The sequence below is a fragment of the Melanotaenia boesemani genome, chromosome 13 (genome assembly GCF_017639745.1).
Source record: "Melanotaenia boesemani isolate fMelBoe1 chromosome 13, fMelBoe1.pri, whole genome shotgun sequence".
Lineage (NCBI taxonomy): Eukaryota > Metazoa > Chordata > Actinopteri > Atheriniformes > Melanotaeniidae > Melanotaenia > Melanotaenia boesemani.
This window is the reverse complement of record NC_055694.1, coordinates 382,730-401,037: the sequence shown is the minus strand read 5'-3', so window position 1 is coordinate 401,037 and position 18,308 is coordinate 382,730. Positions and strand designations below refer to the sequence as shown.

The following is an 18,308-nucleotide window of genomic DNA, read 5'->3' as shown; positions in this document are numbered from 1 at the left end:
AACCTTTTTTCTTCTTCAGAGGCTGTAAAACGTAAAAAATCATCCAGTTTTCCTTTATTAAAGGAGCGTGGGTTGTCTGTCAGATAGAAGTTTGGAAATTCTTCAGCTCAATGTTTTAATCTTCCTGTTCGTATCTGGTTGCTTCCTGCAGCTCAGGATTCTAGAGACCTTCCTTCTGAAACATCATGTGTCAGAATGACGTCCGTTAATGTGATGCTGATGGTTTTCCAACCCTAACCAGGACAGTTCTCCCCCTCACCAACGGGAAGTCATGAAAGTCTTTACCCTCACCAACAGGAAGTCATGAAAGTCTTTACCCTCACCAACAGGAAGTGATGACAGTCCTTACCCTCACCAACAGGAAGTGATGAAAGTCCTTACCCTCACCAACAGGAAGTGATGACAGTCCTTACCCTCACCAACAGGAAGTGATGAAAGTCCTTACCCTCACCAACAGGAAGTGATGACAGTCCTTACCCTCACCAACAGGAAGTGATGACAGTCTTTACCCTCACCAACAGGAAGTGATGACAGTCCTTACCCTCACCAACAGGAAGTGATGACAGTCCTTACCCTCACCAACAGGAAGTGATGAAGGTCCTTACCCTCACCAACAGGAAGTGATGACAGTCCTTACCCTCACCAACAGGAAGTGATGACAGTCCTTACCCTCACCAACAGGAAGTGATGACAGTCTTTACCGTCACCAACAGGAAGTGATGAAAGTCCTTACCCTCACCAACAGGAAGTGATGACAATCCTTACCCTCACCAACAAGAAGTGATGAAAGTCCTTACCCTCACCAACAGGAAGTGATGACAGTCTTTACCCTCACCAACAGGAAGTGATGAAAGTCCTTACCCTCACCAACAGGAAGTGATGAAAGTCCTTACCCTCACCAACAGGAAGTGATGACAGTCCTTACCCTCACCAACAGGAAGTGATGACAGTCTTTACCCTCACCAACAGGAAGTGATGACAGTCCTTACCCTCACCAACAGGAAGTGATGACAGTCCTTACCCTCACCAACAGGAAGTGATGAAGGTCCTTACCCTCACCAACAGGAAGTGATGACAGTCCTTACCCTCACCAACAGGAAGTGATGACAGTCTTTACCCTCACCAACAGGAAGTGATGACAGTCCTTACCCTCACCAACAGGAAGTGATGAAAGTCCTTACCCTCACCAACAGGAAGTGATGACAGTCCTTACCCTCACCAACAGGAAGTGATGACAGTCTTTACCGTCACCAACAGGAAGTGATGACAGTCCTTACCCTCAACAACAGGAAGTGATTAAAGTCTTTATCCTCACCAACAGGAAGTGATGAAAGTCCTTACCCTCACCAACAGGAAGTGATGACAGTCTTTACCCTCACCAACAGGAAGTGATGAAAGTCCTTACCCTCACCAACAGGAAGTGATGAAAGTCCTTACCCTCACCAACAGGAAGTGATGACAGTCCTTACCCTCACCAACAGGAAGTGATGACAGTCTTTACCCTCACCAACAGGAAGTGATGACAGTCCTTACCCTCACCAACAGGAAGTGATGACAGTCCTTACCCTCACCAACAGGAAGTGATGAAGGTCCTTACCCTCACCAACAGGAAGTGATGACAGTCCTTACCCTCACCAACAGGAAGTGATGACAGTCTTTACCCTCACCAACAGGAAGTGATGACAGTCCTTACCCTCACCAACAGGAAGTGATGAAAGTCCTTACCCTCACCAACAGGAAGTGATGACAGTCCTTACCCTCACCAACAGGAAGTGATGACAGTCTTTACCGTCACCAACAGGAAGTGATGACAGTCCTTACCCTCAACAACAGGAAGTGATTAAAGTCTTTATCCTCACCAAAAGGAAGTGATGAAAGTCCTAACCCTCACCAACAGGAAGTCATGAAAGTCTTTACCCTCACCAACAGGAAGTGATGAAAGTCCTTACCCTCACCAACAGGAAGTGATGAAAGTCTTTTCCCCTTACCAACAGGAAGTGATGACGGTCTTTACCCTCACCAACAGGAAGTGATGACAGTCCTTACCCTCACCAACAGGAAGTGATGAAAGTCTTTACCCTCACCAACAGGAAGTGATGAAAATCTTAATGTCCACAGTTTAGGTTCAGTTTCCTGTGTGCTGAGGAGATTCTGTTTATTCTCTAAATCTGGTCCAGGTTTTCTGTTAGTTTGTCTCCTGATTCTGATCCAAACTGTTCTCTCTCCTGTGTTTCTCATGTTACAGGGAATCTAAGCTCTAAACCAAAACAAAATTCGGTAAAGAAAAAACAGTTCTTGAGAGGAACCAGAATTTTAACACATCACAAAAAACTTATTTGTTGTTCATTTTTTAAATCTCAGTGATTTTTGTTTGTTAAGAATAATGATCTAAAATGTATTCAGTCTGTGGAAGCATATGTAAAAAATAAATAGCTGAAGCTGTTCCACGCGGTCATCCTGGGTTCGGGCCCTGGCTTATTCTGCTGTACACACCGTTTCTTGAAAAAAGTTCCTCTCAACAAACTTTCTTTGTTTCAGACCAAATCCTAAAGATGTCAGAAAATCAGAAAATATTTTGGACCAGACTCTGAAACCAGACCAGAACCTGCAGGGAAAATAATCTGACCACTTTCAGAAAACTGTTTAAATGGTGAAAGACTCTGATGATCAAGATTCCAGTTTCTCATTTTCCAGCCAACATTTCAAATTGGAATGTTAAAAAAATTGTAATTTATTTTTGTTTTATTTCAACTTTTAAAATAATGATAATAATGATAATAATATTATTATGAACTATTTTAAATTTCACATTTATTCTAAACCTGAAAATTTGACACAAAAACATTTTAGTGGCTCAAATTTAGATTCAAACTCTGAGATTCAAAACAGCCTCAGAAACCAAACTCCTTCCTCGCAGCCTCCATCTCATTGCTCCATCCTACGCTTCATTTATGCCTGCTTCCATCCGTCTGATTTTTACTTCTTCGTTCTCTTTGTTTTCCCCTCTTTCTTCCATTTTCTTTCAGTTTTCATCCTTCCTTACATCTGACACCATGCAGTCCTTGTTTCCTCCTCTCGAACCTCGTCTCCATCTCTGGATTCAACAGTGATCTCTGCCTCCTCATACAGAACTGCACTCATCGGTTTCTTGAATTAAGCTCCGCCTTCTTTTTCTGACCGATGAGTTGTTCAGACATCATTCCTGTTGACCCCGGATTCCCCTCCTCCTGCAGTCCCTCTCTAGCTGATTAGTCCAGAGCTTCAGAATGATGTCACACAGGTCATCTCATCAGCTAGCTCGTCCTCGTCCCGGCTGGTCCTGATTGGCTCCTCATCGCTGTAGAAGGCGGTGGGGTCAGTGACGTTGCTGAGGAAGCCGTGGGTCCCCGAGCCGAGCAGGTCGCTGGCAGCTGACTCCATCTCATCCACCGTCATGTGACACGCGTCTGCGATTTCCCGCTTTGCAAATGCCACAAACTTTGGATCCCGAGCATAAAGACCGAGTCCTTCTGAGATCAGAACCTGTGAGGGGACCAGAACAGAAGCAGCATTAAGCTCTGATCGCGATGCTGATCCCCATAGAAACTGCCTCACCGATCAGCAATGAATCATGTTTCCTCACCGCCTCTACCAGGCTGTCAGCTGATCCTCGTTTCTCTGTAAACTGAGCACCAAGCTGGGTGGGAACTCTGAGGGTGGTGTATGCCCGGTATGGGGGTGGAGCTGCAAAACAGTCACATGAGACCTACAGAAATCTTCAGACTCTAAAACACTCAGACACTCGAACACGTTGCATACACTCTAAGATAGTCTGAGACATTTTAAGACACTATCATACACCCTGAAGGCAGACACTCTCAGACCCATTTAGGGCTGGGATATACTTGCTGTTAGCAACCCGTCCACGGCGTATCATGGCTGCCACGTGCTCCTAGTGTTCGTTTGTAACGTCGGCTGCTCGTGTTGGTGCGAGGTAACATGTCGTGTGTGCGAGTTGCAATACTGACCTGAACACTAGAGGTGCTTATGCAAACAAGAGCATGAACACAACCAGTCTGAGCTAAACACAATGGGATAGTTTTGAAAACCACCTCTTGGACCTTTTCCGCAGCTACCGGCATCTGTATGATTTTCTCTCCCGGTTGCACAGTGACAAACACTCATTGGATTTTGGTGGTTGATGACCCGGAAATACAATGTGACCAGTAGATTACCCTTTTCACTATTTAAAGTCCAGGTGCGGAGTACTCCCCCTAGGGGTGACCTTCAGTACTGACCTATTTGCCGCACTTCCGTCGTTTGCAGCAAGTATATCGAGAAACGCAGCGGAATGCTGTTGTGTACACTTGTGTTAACAGTAAGTATATCCCAGCCCCAAGACAGATGCTCTCAAACACTCATTTTTTCCCACCTGCCGTCCCTGCAGGATCACCGTACCAGGCCGGTCTGGGTGCTGCACCTGTCACACTAACACCTGTTGGACGGATAGTGAATGAGATGTTTATTTAGTCTTTTTGTTTTTATTAAAACACTTCCCTTCCTTCCTGCAGAGTTGTCACATTAAAAGTAGAGCTGTAAAAATGAAGTTTTGAATGCAAAGAGATTCCTTTGTGTATTTAATGTGTTACATGGCCTGCATTCTCTCAGGCAGTATTGAATGTTCAATTTTGGCATTATCTTGTTGAGAAGAGTTTACTTTTGGTATTTGAACCGAATCTACCAAAAACCACTTTATCCTTCTTATTTAGGAAGATTCTGACAGTTTTCCAGCCGTACATTTAGAGGATGCTGCAGGATGACCGTTTTGAAATCTATCGTACAATTAACCACTCAGCCGTAGTATTTTTAATTCTGGTCCGCACTCCTGATCAGTAGGTGGCGGTAAAGCACCAAATCACTGCGAAATTATCTACATAATGGCTGACTGTGACAAGGGGGAACTAAATGATTCAAAAAGCCTCTTGGTTCATTAGATGGGGAATTTGAGAATAAATGAAACAAAGACGGAACAATCAATGAAAACAGGAAGGAGTTTTAGTTTCACCGAAGCGCCCTATCTCAACATCAGACACACATTTCTTGAGCCTGTGAGTTCAGGTTTGACAACAAGCTTTCTGCACACTGCAAGCTAGGTGTTTGTGAAATGTGATTAATCATGAATCCACAGCTATGCCTTGATTAATCAGAAATCAAAATTTGGTTTGACAGCCTTTATTAAAAGCCTTTCTGCTGGCATGGAAGGCTTTTAATTCACTCACCTCTTCCTGCTCCTCCCTTCTTCCCCTCACCACCAGGGCCTCCTGCTCCACCCCCCCACGGTGGACTGCCTTCCTCCTCTTCCACCAGGATGAGAGGAGCGTAGAGGAGGCGACCGCGGCGAGGACAAGGGTTGGCCCAGGACGCCGAAGAGGTTGCCGTCGAGCGCCCCAAGGAGCGGCGGGAGTCGTAGCTGTTGAAAAGCTGAGGGAGGGGAGGAGCGTTATCATTCCCAGAGGAAGTCTGGTATGTGTGTGAGAAATCAGTGTGCATTTTACCTGAGAACGTGCATGGCGTGGTGGTGATGTCGGGTGGTACGTCCCCGGGATGGGAAGGTCGTCACTGCTGCCCTGACGCCTCAGACACTGAATGTTAAAGGACGGCTTCCGACCTGACGGGAAAAAAAAACGCATTCAGATGTCAGATGATGATATATGATATGATCAGATGATGTAATAGGCTAGCTGTGATGTCACATCGCATCTCACCAGTAGGCGTGGCAGGAAGCAGGCGCCGTCGGGTTGTCCTCCTGCCCTCGCTGTAACCATTACCATAGCTACTGTTGGTGTAGAGGCTGTGGCCATCGTAGTGGTCTCTGTACAGAAGAGGTTAGTCAGGATAATGTCTGGCAACACACACAATATTCAATACACTTCTTTAACATTAAAGGCGAAACCTCTGATCGCCTGGTAAGTCTTCTACCTGTTCTACCCCCTCACCTTTAGGGTAAGGATCACTTCAGTAAACATTTAAATATACCCATGAAATTCTCATTGATGTTAGCAAATCACAAACAAAACATTCATAAAAACCTGTCAGTCACTCATTCAGTGCACCTGTCTGGTAACTCACCTGTCTCTTAGCTCAGAGGTCCCCAACCCTGGTCCTTGGGTCCACTATCCTGCAGGTCTTAGATGTCTCCCTGCTGCAACACACCTGATTCAAATTAAACGGCTCTTTGACAAGTTCTGCATAAGTCTGCTAATGAGCCATTAATATGATTCAGGTGTGTTGCAGCAGGGAAACATCTAATATCTGCAGGACAGCGGGCCTTGAGGACCGGAGTTAAAGATCCCTGTTTTAGTATACCTGTCTCTTAGCCTACCCGTCTCTTGGTGTACCTGCATGTTAGTGTACCTGTCTCTTGGCATATTTGTCTCTTGGTATACCTGTCGCTTCGTGTAACTGTATCTTGGCCTACCTGTCTCTTAGCCTACCTCTCGCTTGGTGTACCAGTTTTTTAGCCTACCTGTCTCATGGTATACTTGCATCTTAGTGTACCTGTCTCTTAGCATATCTGTCTCTTGGCACACCTGTCTCTTGGCATACCTGTCTCTTAGCATACCTGTGTCTTGACGTACCTGTCTCTTGGCATACATGTCTCTTGACGTACCTGTCTCTTGGCATACCTGTCTCTTGACGTACCTGTCTCTTGGCATACCTGTCTCTTGGCATACCTGTCTCTTAGCATACCTGTCTCTTGACGTACCTGTCTCTTGACGTGCCTGTCTCTTGGCATACCTGTCTCTTGGCGTACCTGTCTCTTGGCGTACCTGTCTCTTAGCCTACCCGTCACTTGGTGTACCTGCATGTTAGTGTACCTGTCTCTTAGCATATTTGTCTCTTGGTATACCTGTCGCTTCGTGTAACTGTATCTTGGCCTACCTCTCTCTTGGTGTACCAGTTTCTTAGCCTGCCTGTCTCATAGTATACTTGCATCTTAGTGTCCCTGTCTCTTGGCCTCATTTACCTCTTGGTATACCTGTCTCTTGGCATACCTGTCTCTTGGCATACCTGTCTCTTGGCGTACCTATCTCTTGGCGTACCTGTCTCTTGGCATACATGTCTCTTGGTATACCTGTCTCTTGGCACATCTGTCTCTTGGCACACCTGTCTCTTGGCATACCTGTCTCTTGGCACACCTGTCTCTTGACGTACATGTCTCTTGGCGTACCTGTCTCTTGACGTACCTGTCTCTTGGCATACCTGTCTCTTAGCATCCCTGTCTCTTGGCATACCTGTCTCTTGGTGTACCTGTCTCTTGGCGTACCTGTCTCTTAGCCTACCCGTCTCTTGGTGTACCTGCATGTTAGTGTACCTGTCTCTTACCATATTTGTCTCTTGGTATACCTGTCGCTTCTTGTAACTGTATCTTGGCCTACCTCTCTCTTGGTGTACCAGTTTCTTAACCTGCCTGTCTCATAGTATACTTGCATCTTAGTGTACCTGTCTCATGGTATACTTGCATCTTAGTGTACCTGTCTCTTAGCATACCTGTCTCTTGACGTATCTGTCTCTTGGCATACATGTCTATTGACGTACCTGTCTCTTGGCATACCTGTCTCTTGACGTACCTGTCTCTTAGCATACCTGTCTCTTAGCACACCTGTCTCTTAGCGTGCCTGTCTCTTGGCATACCTGTCTTTTAGCATACTTGTCTCTTGCCCTAACTGTCTCTTGGCACACCTGTCTCTTGGCCTACCTGTCTAATGGCACACCTGTCTCTTGGCATACCTGTCTCTTGGCACACCTGTCTCTTGGCATACCTGTGTCTTGGCACACCTGTCTCTTGGCATACCTGTCTCTTGGCATACTTGTCTCTTGGTATACCTGTCTCTTGGCACACCTGTCTCTTGGCGTACCTATCTCTTGGCGTACCTGTCTCTTGGCATACTTGTGTCTTGGTATACCTGTGTCTTGGCACACCTGTCTCTTGGCATACCTGTCTCTTGGCACACCTGTCTCTTGGCATACCTGTCTCTTGTCACACCTGTCTCTTGGCGTACCTGTCTCTGGAAGTTATGCTCTCATTGTCATCCTCTCTGCTGTAGTAACCCTTCTCTCCGTATGTCTCCATGTCTCCGTTCCTCCAGGATCTGTCCCTCGAGTCCCTCCTGCAGACCAGCAGAAGAATGTGATTGGTTGTGTTACTTGCTCTAACAGTATCTCTGTTATTAATCCTGTGGAGATTTGGCGACAGAAGCATCTGCTGCATGTCAGAGGAACTGCACTGAGAGGTCTCAGATTGCAGGAGCAATAAAATTCTTGGTGCTTTACTGCTAACCTTCCGTGTTTGTAGTACGACGGTCTTTTGTGAGCATGGTCCAGTATTCCGTTCTTCGCAGATGGGCGGCGGTGATGATGATTGAAAGATGATCTAAAGCTGTTTTTGCTGCACTGATGTTCGTTATGTTCGTTCCCATTTGCCACCTTGGTGAGAGAACCAACCCGATGGATCAAACCACCATTAGAGGTGCTGCTGTCGCCCAACATCCCACCAGAACCTGCAAATGGAGAGGACGCACACATCACACCTGAAAATGTGTTGGTCTGAGCAGCTTTAATCTTCAGGAAGCAGTATGAACCCTCTTAGAGAAGCTTTTCTTTCGGTAACCGTTGGGAATAGTTCTCCAGGATCCTTGAAAGACTTTCCAGGAATAGTTTTCCAGGGTCCCCTCCAGGATCAGGGCCCTGGGCTCCAAGAGCAGCCCAGATCCCCACCATTGGAAACAACCAAGGACCACTAGGCAGCCCCCGCCAATATCCAATCCCCAAGCAACGAAGTCACAATCCTCCACCTACACTAATTGATGGAGCTAATCACACCAAGAGTGATGGAGAAAGCGGGCAGCCCTGTCTGGTTCCTCTCTGCAAACAGAAGCTTGGAGAAGTTTGATCATTGGTCTTCACACATGCATTTGGGTTGTTATATAATATTTTTATCCAATCTATGAAAGATGACCCAAACCCAAATTTGTTTAACGTTCCAAATAAAAATTTCCAGTTTACTCGGTCAAATGCTTTTTCTGCGTCTAAAGAAATTACTGTGGATTCCAGGTTATGTAGAGTAGAATAATCTATGATGTTAATTAATCTACGCATGTTAGTAGAGGAATGTCTACCTTTAATAAAGCCTGTTTGGTCAGGATGTATTATTAGAGGGGTTATTTTTTCTATTCTTCTGGCCAAAGCTTTGCTAATTATTTTGAGATCTACATTTATTAATGAAATTGGACGGTAACTGGATGGAAGTGTCGGGTCTTTACCTGGTTTTAATAGTAGAGTAATATTGGCTAGGTTCATATTTGAAGGTATTTTTTGTTTTTCCTTTATTTCTAATATCATATTGTAGAAAGTGGGTGCCAGCATTGTCCAGAATTCTTTGTAGAATTCTGCTGGATACCCATCTGGACCTGGACCATCTGGACCTGGACCATGTGGACCTGCACCATCTGGACCTGGACCATTCTGACCTGGACCATCTGGACCTGGACCATACTGACCTGGACCATCTGGACCTGGGTCATCTGGGCCTGGACCATGTGGACCAGGGGCTTTATAGTTAGGCATATGCTGGAGAGCTTCATGGAGTTCGTCCATTGAAAGAGGTGAATCCAAGGCCATTTTCATTTTGGAAGATTGGTGTTACTAAGAATCGATATTCTCATCTGTTGTGTTTAGTTGTGATTTAAATGAAGTTTTTTAGGATTCTCTAGAAGTGTTATTTATCTTGTCAGGGTCGTGGCTGATGTTTCCTTCTGGATCTCTGACAGAGGAGATGGTTGTTTTCTCCTTGTTTGTTTTTAACTGATTAGCCAGGAACCTTCCAGATTTGTTGCCATGTTCAAAATTCTCCAAACGAAGTCTTTGCACCAAGAATTGTGTCTTTATCTATTTGATTAAGTTCAAGTTGAGCTTTCCTTATATGGTTTAGTGTGTGCTCTAAATGGTAAATGGTCTGTATTTATATAACTCTTTTACCAAAGAACACACGCTGAAGTTTCTGGCAAGTTGTTTTCTAGATATAAGTCAGGTTCTGGTTTTGGATTCACCTCGCAGTAGGAGAACTCCATGAAGCCCTCCAGCACATGTCCAGTAATGAAGCTCCAGACCCAAATGGTTTTCCAGCAGGCTTCTATAAAGAATTGTGGAATACACTGGCACCTACATTTCATAAGATAATAGCAGAAATTAAGGAAAATAATAAATTACCATCAAATATGATTTTTTTTTTTTCCAGCATCATAGCAGCAAATTGATAATCTGGTTTCTGTATCGTGCTGAACAAATTTGCTCTGCCAAGGGGAGGCCTATGGGTAAGGCTCCTCTTGATAATCTGATTCATTTATTTATTAATTTACTTTGAATCACAGAATCTATGTAATCTTGCTGGACCTGACCGGAGGGGACAGAAAAAGATGGAAAATAGCAAAAACAGCAAAAGGGAAAGAAGAAAGGAGACAAAAAGATCACAGACAGAAGGAAACGACCCTTCAATCCACACCATCACCAGACAACAAACTGTTACACCTGTACATGAACACACCAGAACATTTCCTACAACTTTTACAAAAAAATAGAGCTGCTAGTCATTAAGAGTTTTTAAATAATAATCAAATCAAAAAGACATATCATGAAAGTAACACAACAGCGACCAGATACTAACTCACAGGAAAAATAAAAAAAAGAATTATCTCTTAGTATTAAAACCCACTGGACATCTCAGTGACTGTGTCAGCATGCAGAGCATGAGAAACAAGGAGTGATCAGTGGTGAAGAGTGGTGAGTGAGATCATGCAAATGCGACCACACCTCCATGGAGGCCAGAGGCAGACCAGGGCCAGAGGCCCGGACCCTCAGCAGCAGACCCGGAGCACCAACCCAAGCCCCCCACCACGAAGACGACTCCAGCCCCACCCGAAGGGCAGCAGAGGAGAGCCCCAGCAAGAGCCCCCCACAGTCTTGGGGTACAGGTCCCAGTGGGCCAAGGACCAGCCACCCTGGGCAGCCCAAGCGAAGGGCCCAGGGCCCCAGGAGCCCAGAGGCGGCCACCAAACCCCCCAAAGGCAGAGGGCCCACAACATGCCTAGGAGGACCAGGCCCCCTCAGACAGCCACCCGGCGTAGGCCAGCACACACCCCAATGTTCCAGCTGCACACCCCAGGAACCAGGGCGCCATCGACCCCACTCCCCACCTACTCCAATCTGCACCCCATATAATCCCACACTCACACCCTCCCCTGTGCCGTACCCACAAACACTCACCATAACACAGTCATGTCACACATAACCCACCCACCATGCCCCGTGGGGGACACTCCAGGCGGACGAGAGGACAGCGAGCCCCAAGCCCCCCCCCCCGCCCCAGCAGCCCACCAGTGCAGCCACCCCAGGAACGGGCCCCTGGGGCAACAACCACCTCCCCCCACTCGCCCCCAGCCACACCCAGGGGGAGCAGGGGGCTGTTTCTGGACAATTAGAATAGACAACCCCTCCATCATACATCCCCACCAAACAGGTTTAATAAAGGGTCGACAATCTTTAACACACATAGACTAATATCATAGATAATCTGCCATCAAGGATTTGGAAACAATAATTATTTCATTAGATGCAAAAACACATTTCACAGGTTAAATTAAAAAAAAAAATATTAGCAACTTTACACAAATTCAGATTTGGGTCATCATTAATAGACTGGATAAAGATATATAAGTCTCCTAAGACATGTGTGAGGACCAATGATCAAACTTCTCTAAGCTTCAGTCTGCAGAGCGGCACCAGGCTGGTTGTCCACTTTCCCTTCACTGTTTGCAGTTTTTATTGAACCTGTAGCAGCTGCTATCAGGCAAAATAGAGACATTATAGGCATCCAGGGAAACATATAGAGCATAGGATCAGTCTTTAGGCTGATGATGTAGTACTTTTCCTCCAGAACTCACAGACCTCTCTATCATAGACCATCACACCCATTAATGAATTCTCATTAATCTCTCATTAAAGTTAACTTATCAACTGGTCCAAGTCCACAGTTCTGCCAGTTAACTGTTATTTCCGGAATCTTCCCACTACCACATTACAGCCAGGTGGTGTAAGATACCTGGGTATAAACAACCCCCCCCAGGCTGTCAGAGCTAACAAAACTAAACTATATTCGGCTTTTAAAATCTAGGACGAGCTCACACGGTGGAACTTCCTACCCACATACCTCATGGGCAGATATGCCACGATTAAAATTATGGTTTTACCAAAAATAAATTACCTCTACTTCATGACATTATAAAACCCTCCCCTACGTGGTTTAAGTCAGTAGACTCTTACATCTCTACACATCTTGGAAGAACAAACGACCACGTATTTGTCACGCCCTCATGTGGTCCAGCCAGACACCACAGCCACAATTCTATTCTATTCTACAGTCATTTAGCAGACGCTTTTATCCAAAGCGACTTACATTTGAGAGTAAGAACAACACAAGCAAGAATTCAAACAAGATGGGACGTCAACATTAAGTTGTAGTCAGACTGCTGGAGTCCAGGTGGACCAGGTGCTGTCATGTAGTGCTTTTTTTTTTTTTTTTTTGCAACTCATTTTGTTTAAATACAACATCACCATTTCATCAAACAATATCATCTCGGGTGTAAGTGCAGCAGCTTCTTCAGTACCTGGTTGAACCAAAGAGCTGGACAAATCTTTCTAACTCATTCTGAGTAGAAGAGTTAAACTAAGTGCGGAAATGCTCCTTAAACAACTGAGTCTTTAGCTTGCTTTTAAAAGTGGATAAGGACTCTGCGGATCGGACGGAGTTTGGTAGATCGTTCCACCACCGGGGAACAACAGAGGAGAAGAGTCTAGCTACTGATGTGGCGCCACCTTGTGGTGGGAGCACTAGGCGTCTTTCACTGGCAGAGCGTAACTGTGGAGAGGGAGTGTAGCTCTGGATTAAGGAGTGGAGGTAGACCGGAGCCGTTTGGGTTATTGTTTTGTAAGCCAGAAGCAGAGCTTTGAATCTGATGTGCTGCAACTGGAAGCCAGTGGAGAGCGATTAGCAGCAGAGTGACATGAGCTCTTTTGGGCTGGTTGAAGACCAGACGTGCTGCTGTGTTCTGGATCATCTGCAGAGGTTTAACTGAGCATGCAGGCAGGCCAGCCAGTAAGGAGTTGCAGATCACTCATCAGGCACACCTGCTCCTGCTAGTTCATCTCCAGTATCCTCATTATTCACACCTGAACACAATTCAGTCTCGGGGCTTTACAAGACCCAGATTCACGGTCACTCATTGTCGGACCTTAACTTTGCTACCTTCATGGACTTCTCCTCTTCCCCTTCCTTGCTAAGTGGATCCAGGATGACCAGTCAACTCCTGCATACCTGCCAGTCATAAGAACATCCCTCCTGTTCACCAGTATTTCAATAAAGTTTCCCCTTCTTCTGTCTCCGAGGGGTCCATCCATAACAAAAGGTCCGACCTAACAAACAGCATGACTCATGTAAAGAGGAAAATGAATGGATTTCCTGATGCAGGCCTGACTTTTTCCAAGGAGGCGGAAATAATGAGCTGGCTGAATCAGCTAATCATCCTTTGAGAGAACTCCCTCGACTGGTCACCATTCCAGGCCCACATCTCCAGTGTCGCCTCCAGTGTCCTTTGTTAATAAAGAATAAAACTTAAATGATCAAGAAGAGCCTTCTATACATAAAGCTCCTCTTGGCAAAACAAATTTGTTCGGCACAACACAACAGCCAGACCATCATTCTGCCGCCACCATGCTGGACAGGACAAGATAGAAAAAGAAACAAAAAGAACGGCTTCTTGACAGCCACGTTTCCATGGAGACCATTTCTGATGAGGTTCCAGCCAACAGTAGATGGATTAGGTCAAGGTCCAGATGCATCTCTCAGGTCCTGGTTCAGGTCTTTGGGAATCCCCTTGTTGTTGCTAAAATCCTGTTTTCTGTCAGACTGTCTGGTCTTTGCTTGTTTTACAGATGAAACTAATGAAATGGGAACAAATGATGTGTGTTTGTGAGACAGAGCCTAAATAATCAGTTTAAACCGGTTCTTTAAGTTGTCGGTTATATGTTGACAGAACTCTAGTTCATCCCCTGAGTTAGGAGCCTTTTTTCTGCCCGAAGGATTCAGGGGTCAGAAAAAAGACGCTTAAAGAAAAGATGTATTGTTGTAATGTTGTTGTTTACCAGTAGGTGTCAGTAGGGAGCCTCGTCGTTCTGTCTCTGCTGCAAACCCGTTTTCATTCTGCTGACACAGAGACAGAAGTACGTATTTCAACTTCATTCACATTTCCTTTTATATAAAACGTGAAGGCTGTGTAAAACAAGCAGAAGGAAACCTTGTATGCAGCATTCTCCTCCAGCTCCTCATCCTCCATCATGGCCTCCTCCTCTTCCTCCAGGTCTTCATTCAGAGCCAGACGCATCTCTGGACCCAGATCTTGTAGCGTCTTCAGACCAGCTTTACAAAGCTGCACACAGATGAACCAGTCAATGCAGGAGCCTGTTTCATGGAGGAATCTTCAGCTTCACATGATCAAACATCAAAGTATTTGAACATTGAAAAGAATCCGTTCATAAAACCAGGAGGACCCAGAAACCGTCTTCATTGTGTCAACTTTGGATGTTCAACTTTATTCATAAACATGTTTAAAACAACAGGCCCTAACCAAAGTTCTGCACAACTTAAAACCAGAAAACAAAAACAACTAAATGGAAACAAAGTGACCTGAAACCAGGAAATAAAAATCAGATTTTACCCTTAAAAGTTTTTCTAATTTTAGTTTTCCTGGTTTTCTGTAATTTCAGTCAGCATGTAGATGCTGAACCTTTTAATCTCAGACACCCTACAGGCAGAAGCAGGAAGTCTTCGTCCAGGTGAGTCAGACAGAAGCAGGAAGTCTTCGTCCAGGTGAGTCAGACAGAAGCAGGAAGTCTTCGTCCAGGTGAGTCAGGCAGAAGCAGGAAGTCTTCGTCCAGGTGAGTCAGACAGAAGCAGGAAGTCTTCGTTCAGGTGAGTCAGGCAGAAGCAGGAAGTCTTCGTCCAGGTGAGTCAGGCAGAAGCAGGAAGTCTTCGTCCAGGTGAGTCAGACAGAAGCAGGAAGTCTTCGTCCAGGTGAGTCAGACAGAAGCAGGAAGTCTTCGTCCAGGTGAGTCAGACAGAAGCAGGAAGTCTTCATCCAGGTGAGTCAGGCAGAAGCAGGAATGCTTCGTCCAGGTGAGTCAGACAGAAGCAGGAAGTCTTCGTCCAGGTGAGTCAGACAGAAGCAGGAAGTCTTCGTCCAGGTGAGTCAGACAGAAGCAGGAAGTCTTCGTCCAGGTGAGTCAGACAGAAGCAGGAAGGCTTCGTCCAGGTGAGTCAGACAGAAGCAGGAAGTCTTCGTCCAGGTGAGTCAGACAGAAGCAGGAAGTCTTCGTCCAGGTGAGTCAGACAGAAGCAGGAAGTCTTCGTCCAGGTGAGTCAGACAGAAGCAGGAAGTCTTCGTCCAGGTGAGTCAGACAGAAGCAGGAAGTCTTCGTCCAGGTGAGTCAGACAGAAGCAGGAAGTCTTCGTCCAGGTGACTCAGACAGAAGCAGGAAGGCTTCGTCCAGGTGAGTCAGACAGAAGCAGGAAGTCTTCGTCCAGGTGAGTCAGACAGAAGCAGGAAGTCTTCGTCCAGGTGAGTCAGACAGAAGCAGGAAGTCTTCGTCCAGGTGAGTCAGACAGAAGCAGGAAGTCTTCGTCCAGGTGAGTCAGACAGAAGCAGGAAGTCTTCGTCCAGGTGAGTCAGACAGAAGCAGGAAGTCTTCGTCCAGGTGAGTCAGACAGAAGCAGGAAGTCTTCCTTCAGGTGAGTCAGACAGAAGCAGGAAGTCTTCGTCCAGGTGAGTCAGACAGAAGCAGGAAGTCTTCGTCCAGGTGAGTCAGACAGAAGCAGGAAGTCTTCGTCCAGGTGGGTCAGACAGAAGCAGGAAGGCTTCGTCCAGGTGAGTCAGACAGAAGCAGGAAGTCTTCGTCCAGGTGAGTCAGACAGAAGCAGGAAGTCTTCGTCCAGGTGAGTCAGACAGAAGCAGGAAGTCTTCGTCCAGGTGAGTCAGACAGAAGCAGGAAGTCTTCGTCCAGGTGAGTCAGACAGAAGCAGGAAGGCTTCGTCCAGGTGAGTCAGACAGAAGCAGGAAGTCTTCGTCCAGGTGAGTCAGACAGAAGCAGGAAGTCTTCGTCCAGGTGAGTCAGACAGAAGCAGGAAATCTTCCTTCAGGTGAGTCAGACAGAAGCAGGAAGTCTTCGTTCAGGTGAGTCAGACAGAAGCAGGAAGGCTTCGTCCAGGTGAGTCAGACAGAAGCAGGAAGACTTCGTTCAGGTGAGTCAGACAGAAGCAGGAAGTCTTCGTTCAGGTGAGTCAGACAGAAGCAGGAAGACTTCGTTCAGGTGAGTCAGACAGAAGCAGGAAGTCTTCGTCCAGGTGAGTCAGACAGAAGCAGGAAGTCTTCCTTCAGGTGAGTCAGACAGAAGCAGGAAGGCTTCGTCCAGGTGAGTCAGACAGAAGCAGGAAGTCTTCGTCCAGGTGAGTCAGACAGAAGCAGTAAGTCTTCGTTCAGGTGAGTCAGACAGAAGCAGGAAGACTTCGTTCAGGTGAGTCAGACAGAAGCAGGAAGGCTTCGTCCAGGTGAGTCAGACAGAAGCAGGAAGTCTTCGTCCAGGTGAGTCAGACAGAAGCAGGAAGACTTCGTTCAGGTGAGTCAGACAGAAGCAGGAAGTCTTCGTCCAGGTGAGTCAGACAGAAGCAGGAAGTCTTCGTTCAGGTGAGTCAGGCAGAAGCAGGAAGTCTTCGTCCAGGTGAGTCAGGCAGAAGCAGGAAGTCTTCGTCCAGGTGAGTCAGACAGAAGCAGGAAGTCTTCGTCCAGGTGAGTCAGACAGAAGCAGGAAGTCTTCGTCCAGGTGAGTCAGACAGAAGCAGGAAGTCTTCATCCAGGTGAGTCAGGCAGAAGCAGGAAGTCTTCGTCCAGGTGAGTCAGACAGAAGCAGGAAGTCTTCGTCCAGGTGAGTCAGACAGAAGCAGGAAGTCTTCGTCCAGGTGAGTCAGACAGAAGCAGGAAGTCTTCGTCCAGGTGAGTCAGACAGAAGCAGGAAGTCTTCGTCCAGGTGAGTCAGACAGAAGCAGGAAGGCTTCGTCCAGGTGAGTCAGACAGAAGCAGGAAGTCTTCGTCCAGGTGAGTCAGACAGAAGCAGGAAGTCTTCGTCCAGGTGAGTGAGAAAGAACCAAACATGGCATCGTTCATCCTCGACGGTCATGTTTGTTAGAGACAGAGCAATTCCACACCATGTCCAAACAATGTGGGACAGTTCTGCTTGACAATAACGTCATGTGAAAGTCTCGGTTTGGTTCAAGTCAGGAATCAAAGCTGCTTGTTGGGTAAAACAAACTGCTTCAGTCTGAAATACATCCTTTGTTCTACAACACAGTCACCATGACAACATGTAGTCACCAAAAAAATTTCTTTTGTTTGTCAAGTTGCACAAAATCAAGTCCTGTCACACACATTCATTCCCTGACGAACACACTGGGAGGAAACGTGGGGTTCAGTGTCCTGCCCAAAGACACTTGGGCATGCAGTCAGGGGAAGCCTGGAATCGAGCCACCGGCCTTCCAGTTGGCAGACAACGGCTCTTCCTCCTGAGCTATGGCTGCCCCTCAAAGAAAATGAAGTCTTCTGAGGAGAAAAGTGAACATGAGACTTATACAGACACAAACGGACGTACCTGGACAGCAGATGGGTTGGTGGTGTCGGACTCTCCGGTCAGGTCTCCTTTCTCTTTCCTCTTCCTGAACTTCCTGAAGTAATCCTGGATCAGGAAAGTTGCATAAAACTTTCCAACAGTGACTTCCTCCTCTGCAGGAAGAAAGAAGACAGTTCAGTTTGCAGTGTTCCTGCTGGGACCAGAACCAGTACCAGAAGCAGTACTAGTATCAGTACCACCTGTAGCACTAGTACCTTCGTGTGGTGGTATGACTTCATCCAGCAGCTTTGGCTTCATTCTCTTCCAGATCTTCTTGATGATCACCCTCAGCTCCTCGTTCTCCTGGTCAGGGTTACCTGGCAACATCGTGCAGGAGGTGAGACCAAATACAGCTTACAGGAATGTTGTGCAAAGCTCAGTGAAACCCTGCGATGCCACCTTTCATGTATTCATACATAAGGAACTGATACTGAACATTTAACCCTTGTGTGTCGCTTCAATTTACCATCTGTTCAGATCCTTAGCGATGTGTTTAATATTGT

The 18,308-nt window shown here is 46.3% G+C and overlaps 1 protein-coding gene and 1 long non-coding RNA gene across 2 annotated transcripts in view; one reads left to right on the top strand and one right to left on the bottom strand.

Moving 5' to 3' along the window:
- Window positions 1-1,786: 1,786 nt before the first annotated feature.
- Window positions 1,787-2,417, top strand: LOC121651045. The gene is made up of 2 exons (XR_006012380.1): window positions 1,787-1,900; window positions 2,091-2,417. It is a non-coding gene; the product is annotated as an uncharacterized LOC121651045 (long non-coding RNA).
- A 492-nt stretch (window positions 2,418-2,909) lies between these two features.
- The window catches only part of cacna1fb (calcium channel, voltage-dependent, L type, alpha 1F subunit), a 137,415-nt gene continuing 122,016 nt past the window's right edge, over window positions 2,910-18,308 (bottom strand). Inside the window, exons 44-55 of the mRNA XM_042003786.1 lie at window positions 18,021-18,122; window positions 17,788-17,918; window positions 14,388-14,519; window positions 14,236-14,293; window positions 8,321-8,540; window positions 8,043-8,150; window positions 5,745-5,851; window positions 5,535-5,647; window positions 5,259-5,460; window positions 4,412-4,474; window positions 3,623-3,723; window positions 2,910-3,522 (exon numbers count right to left, since the gene is read on the bottom strand). Of these exons, the coding sequence (XP_041859720.1) occupies window positions 3,262-3,522; window positions 3,623-3,723; window positions 4,412-4,474; window positions 5,259-5,460; window positions 5,535-5,647; window positions 5,745-5,851; window positions 8,043-8,150; window positions 8,321-8,540; window positions 14,236-14,293; window positions 14,388-14,519; window positions 17,788-17,918; window positions 18,021-18,122 (1,598 nt within the window). The 3' untranslated portion in view covers window positions 2,910-3,261. The remainder of the gene's footprint in view (window positions 3,523-3,622; window positions 3,724-4,411; window positions 4,475-5,258; window positions 5,461-5,534; window positions 5,648-5,744; window positions 5,852-8,042; window positions 8,151-8,320; window positions 8,541-14,235; window positions 14,294-14,387; window positions 14,520-17,787; window positions 17,919-18,020; window positions 18,123-18,308) is intronic.